This window comes from Jaculus jaculus, chromosome 2, assembly GCF_020740685.1.
Source record: "Jaculus jaculus isolate mJacJac1 chromosome 2, mJacJac1.mat.Y.cur, whole genome shotgun sequence".
Classification (NCBI taxonomy): Eukaryota; Metazoa; Chordata; class Mammalia; order Rodentia; family Dipodidae; genus Jaculus; species Jaculus jaculus.
This window is the reverse complement of record NC_059103.1, coordinates 42,532,963-42,538,962: the sequence shown is the minus strand read 5'-3', so window position 1 is coordinate 42,538,962 and position 6,000 is coordinate 42,532,963. Positions and strand designations below refer to the sequence as shown.

Sequence of the window (6,000 nt, the reverse complement as noted above, 5' to 3'; positions counted from 1 at the left end):
GGTGACAGTAGATGAAATATAATACAAAACCAGCATCTTACCATAAAGTGAATGCAATTATCAGGCATGTTTACATGATGTAATGACCACTGTGAGTAAGTCAATGTGCAACAGAATGGCCATTTTCAGACCCTAGTTCCAGTTTCATATTGTAAGGAAAATCCCACCTGAGCTGAGAAATATGCCCCACTGCCGAGATGCCATACTGGGCATTGCTTCTTTTTTCATGTCTAAGCAAGAGTAATTGCCAAGACATCCTACCACCTATAAATTGTTCTCTGCCCCATAACTATTCCTTAAGCTCAGCATAAGTTATAAAGTATGTCAAAACTTCCAGGGGGCAGAGGCTTCACTGACTGTATTTCTGGCAGGCCCAACATCACTGGACATCAGAAGCAATCATTAGTGTATAGCAGTGTCTGGAAGGAAGCAGCAGGTCATGTTGGTAAAAATCTGCACATAAAAAAAGGAGGAACTGACCTGGTGCAAGTAAAAATGTTTATAAGAAAGATTTGAGGAAGAAGATATACTGGTGAGATAACAGAAGCACTCTAGCACAAACAGTGCAACCCTTCAGCATAACAGAAACTGCAGAATCATTCTGGTCTTCAACATTTGGTTTCTGTATAACAACGCAGGACCGCCTTATGGTTAAGTCTTCTTTAGTTTGAGCCTTGGGCTTGATGATGTCCCCTTTGCCAGGAGTGCTCATCTCCCTTGGCCCCTCACATGGCTTGGTCCTTCTGGGTCAGGTGTCAGCTCAAGCATCACTTCCTCTGAGGCCTTCCCGATGTCCTCCTGGAAGCCTCACCCTGTCGTTCTCTGGACAGGACCCTGGTTACCTCCTTCACAGCAACTGCCACCTCAGCAAAGGCAGGAACTGGAGCTGTCTTGTACACCTTTACCCAAAGGTTTATCAAGTTCCTGGCACATCAACACGTGAACAATAAATATCTGAATGAATAAAAAATCACTGTACCAAATTTACATGAAACATACATATACACACAAATATAGAAAAATGGGTCATTTCCCATAGAAAACCGAATGCCAAAAGTATCGAAATGATACCTGTACATACAGGTGAATATGGTTTTAAAGAACAAATACTAAAGGTACCTATCTGTAAAAATATGAAAATTTATGGAAAGGAGATCAGGAATGAGTACTTTCCATTTCTGAGATGCAAACAAGAAGGCAGGTTTACACTGCACTGAGTTGACACTGGACATAATTTGCTGCAGAACGGACTACCAACAGAGCTGATGGAATCTCCTTGCTGCGTAGCATAAGGTCCGGTGAATCACACACCCAGGATTAGTGATGAGAAGTACAAAGTTCAGGCAACTGTGAGCCAAACACCTGCTACACAGCTTTTCCCAATTCTTAAAATTCTGAGTTGTATTTATGTAATGTAACATTCAACTTATGAACTGGGTACAACATACTTTAAGAACAGATGGCTGTTATCTGCTGTTCATACTTCATCATCACTTCTCTAGGTATTTTGCAGAGGCAATTACAGTTACAAAAGGTCCTCCTCGTAATACAATCTGGTAACTAAGTGAAACAAAGCTACTGAAATGGAAGAGCAGAAGGTCTGCTTTTAAAATATTTTAAAATACTTTAAAAAGAGGGTACTTTATTATTAGATTGGCTTTTTTTAAAAAGCTAAATATACTTCAATGATTCTAGCATATCCCTGAAAATAATTATACTGCCACTTGGGCATTTTGATAAGAGGGAAGGCAAATCAATAGACTGATAAGTCAGCTGAGTCATCATTACCTATTGAAGTCTGGTTGTAATGCACGCAAACCTTTCATGGCCTCAGGACTAGCTGATGGCCAGTATCCATCAGTGCAACTGTTACTGGCAATGACATCATGCTGCACTGTTTTGGTAACAGAACAGAAGTGGGATGAAGAAAAGAGGCTGAAAAAAGTTTTCAATAAGTATTCCTTATAATGAGATTTAGCAGTGACTAAACACACAAAGAATAACTGTTAAGCCCCACTGAACACATTAAGGTGAAGGATTTCAGAAGTTAATCCACTTTTCTTCCCCCAAGAGTTTTTTTTTTATTTTTGGTAAAAGGCAGAAAAATTAGTTTTTCTACATGGAAAATCTGCTTCTAAGTGATAATTTTGAAAATTTTGATATATATATTATATATATATTAAAAAAGACACAAAAATAACGGAGAAGTGGGAATAACAGATTAGGTACTATAACTTTATAAAGGCTTGCCTAGATCAAGAAGCAGCACACACACACCTCATTTATGCAAACTAAAAATGTATATAAACAGCACAATACTGCGGTACTGGGTCTTGATACATTACCTGTACACATAACTACTACTGTTAATAATAAACCTTTGGGACATTCAGTCTTATGCCCAATAAGACAACATGAAGTCTTTAAATCTTCTCGTCCCCCTGGTTGGGACGGCATTTCTAGACACTAATTTTCCCACCTAATATTCAAATATAGGAAACAGATTCCACAAGGTGCTTTAATTGATGAGACCTCAAGTGCTGTTTTCTCTCTGGAATTTCCGGATGGCAAACAATCCATGGGGATCACACACAAATACTATGACAGAATAGTTGTTACATTAAGTCTTTGATGGGACTTGACTTGTGATGGAATTTACGACATGCTTGAGCAGCGCACTGAAGGGGATCCCATCTGAGTTAATACTTTGTCCAACCACTGTAGAGGTCCATTCAGATGAAGTTCAATCCAGCAAGGAGTACTTGTTACTGTCTGCCTTCTGTTTTAAAGAACACAAGGGGAAAAAAGCATTATATACTAGAACCTAACTTCTTTTGAGCAATTATTTATTTTGTATTATCTGATTAATAGGTTGAAAAATAATTCATTTTCAAAATCAAAATACCCCAATGAGTTCTGTCTATTTTCTTAAATTTATTTGACAGAAAGGAGAGAGAGAAGGAGTGAGAGAGGAAGAATATGGGTGCACCACGGCCATCAGCCACTACAAACGAACTCCACACCCATGTGTCATGTTATGCATCTGGCTTATATGGGTCCTGGGGAATCAAACCAGGGTCCTTTGGCTTTGCAGGCAAGCGCCTTAACCACTAAGCCATTTCTCTAGTTCATTTTCCTTCTTTCTTTTTTTTTTCTTTCAGGTACAGTCTCTCTGGTCTAGGCTGACCTGAAATTAACTATGTAGTCTCAGGGTGGCCTTGAACTCATGGTGATCCTCCCACTGCCTCCCGATTTCTCTCCCTCTCCCTCTCCCTCTCTCTCTCTCTCTCTCTCTCTCTCTCTCTCTCTTTCTTTCTCTCTCTCTCTTTCTTTCTTTCTACATGTGTATGTGCTATGTTTACAGACCAGAGGCTAGTATCAGGTGTCATCCTCAATCACTGTTCACCTTATTTTTTGAGACAGGGCCCCTCACTTAACCTGGAGCTCACTAGGTAAAACAGCCAACAAGCCTCAGGCATTCTCCTGTTTCCACCTCCTCAGGTACAACCACCACACCTGACGTTTATGTGGATGATGGTGCTCAAACTCAGGTCTTCATGGTTGCTGGCAAAAACTTCACCCATTGAGCCATCTCCCAAGCCAGTTTGGTCTTTTTAAAAGTGATTTATAAAACACCCTCTGGGCTGGAGAGATGGTCAGCAGCTAAGGGCAATTGTTTATAGGCTCAATGGCCTGGGTTCAATTTCCCCAGTACCCACGGAAAACTAGATATACAGAGTCGGGCGTTCATGTGGAGTTCAAATGCAGTGGTGGGAGATCTGGCATGCTCACTCCCACCTCCTCTCTCCCTTACAAGTAAGTATTTTTTTTTAAGAGCATTCTCCTCCTCAAATTAAAATAAACATACTGACTTATTTAACCATCTGAAATGGGACACCTAGGAGACAGAATTTAGGTACTATCAGGCAAATGGAGTGATGTGTAAACCAGGAAAGACTGCCTCAAGGAAACCGAGACATATGGTCACTCTACTTAATTAGTCAACCACTTAGTAGTAAACAAGTTTCAAATGGTGACTCTGACATAGAAGGCCTATCAAAAGAAATCAGAGTTTGGACTTGAGTTAACCCTAGCCACAGTATGACTTGGAGTTGAACGTTCCATAACACAGCCATTGAACAATATCTCATTTAACATCATTCAGGCTTTTGATTTAAAAACAGAAACATGAGCTGGATGTGGTGGCGCACGCTTTAATCTCAGCGACAGGGAGGCGGAGGTAGGATTGCATGAGTTCAAGTCCATCCTGAGACTACATAGTGAATTCCAGGTCAACCTGGGCTAGAGCGAGACCCTACCTTGAAAAACAAAACAAACAGATGAACAATAACAACAACAACAACAAAACAATAAAGTTACAAACAGAAGCAGGACTAGAGCTGACTTAGTGGTTAAGGCACTTGCCTGCGAAGCCTAAGGGCACGAGTTCAATTCCCCAGTACCCACATAAGTCAGATACACAAGGTGACACACGCATCTGTAGTTTGTTTGCAGTGGCTAGAGGCCCTGGCATGTCATTCTCTCTCTTTCTTCTTCTTTCTCCTCCCTCCCTCTTTCAAATAAATAAGTAAAGACAGAAATAAACACATCCTTAGTACTTCAATACAGGGCTAAAAGTCACATGATATACTATCACTCTTATGCATTGATATTAGTTCTTATCTTACTTGCAGAGTAAGTCAATAAGTCTGTTTTTGCTACTTCAACATGACAGTCCTATGACAATGAGAGAAGTCCATTATAAGTGCTTCATCTCCAAAGAATACACACCCAATATAATTTAAACCTTAACATCCAAGGATGCAATGCTCTGCAGAAGATGGTATTGGAATTTCTCTGCCTGTGCTCACATACTTAGCAGGCTAAGCTCCAGGCTGGTAACATCAGTTACTGAAAGTAAGACAACACATGAAAGGGACTACTTACTCAGCTGGTTTCAACGTAATTGTCCAGCATATTTTCCTGTACTTCAAATCATAATGGTGTTCTACTGAGAATAACAATTTCCCATACTGCCCTTTCCTAGCTCCTGAAATCCTATGCAACTTTTTGAGCCCAGATCATGTGCCATTTCAACTAGGAAGCCTTTCCTGGGTCCTGAGTGAAAACAGATAACCCCTTTGTGGTATATAGTACTATATACTATGCCAAAATGCGTGCCAGCACATGCTTTAGTCCTATCTTCTGTAACACCATTCACAGTAATTTACAGTAACTATAAATCTAAGAGGCTTTCAACTTTATTATTTTACATGTAGACCTGTTGACTCCCCAATTCAATGAATATAGGTAGAAATGAACTCCAAACGATGCAGAAGAATGGAATAAAAATGATTACACTGTAATCATTTAAGAAGTAAGTATGTACTTCGTACCGGTATTCTGCTCCCCACCCTTTCACAAAACTCATTCTTATGGTGCACATTCTAGTGAGCTGATAGACAGCTTCAAAGCCCTGGTTCACAGACTGAGCCAGAAGAGCAGCAAATTCCTGGTTATTGAAGATCTTCAGGTTACAGCCTACAATTTAGAAACAATAAAGACATTTATCATTATTAGAAAACACCTGTAAAGGTGGTGCAGGTTTTATAATAAACATGCAAATTAGCTCCTGATTCCTAAAATTATTACAACTAGAAAAGCTCAGCATGCTGAGGTAATAGATTGATGAACATTGTTGAGTCCATACCTGGTGGAATTTTACACACTGTTGCAGGGTGCCAGCCGTATCTCTGATTACAATTGGGGCTCTGCACAAAGATTGCACTATCACTTAGGCACTCAGCAAAAACTTCCCCACCTATGTAATATAAGCGTACTCCTCTTCCTAAAACAGAATACACATGGATTAGTTATGAGCGCTTACTATGTCAGAGTGTCTTTGTGAGCATTTTCTTGGAGGAACTCTAATGGGATTACTATTTTCGCTTTTTTTTTAAAATTTAAATTTTTATTTTATTTTATTTTATTTATTTGAGA

At 39.6% G+C, this 6,000-nt stretch overlaps 1 protein-coding gene across 5 annotated transcripts in view; it reads right to left on the bottom strand.

Annotated features, from left to right (window-relative positions):
* Positions 1 to 484: 484 nt before the first annotated feature.
* Positions 485 to 6,000, bottom strand: part of Smad2 (SMAD family member 2) — a 77,430-nt gene continuing 71,914 nt past the window's right edge. For all 5 annotated transcript variants that reach the window (XM_045143321.1, XM_045143322.1, XM_045143320.1 and 2 more), the window contains 3 exons: positions 5,711 to 5,848; positions 5,397 to 5,541; positions 485 to 2,779 (listed from right to left, as the gene is read on the bottom strand). In XM_045143321.1, coding sequence (XP_044999256.1) covers positions 2,656 to 2,779; positions 5,397 to 5,541; positions 5,711 to 5,848 — 407 coding nt within the window. In that variant the 3' untranslated portion in view covers positions 485 to 2,655. The remainder of the gene's footprint in view (positions 2,780 to 5,396; positions 5,542 to 5,710; positions 5,849 to 6,000) is intronic.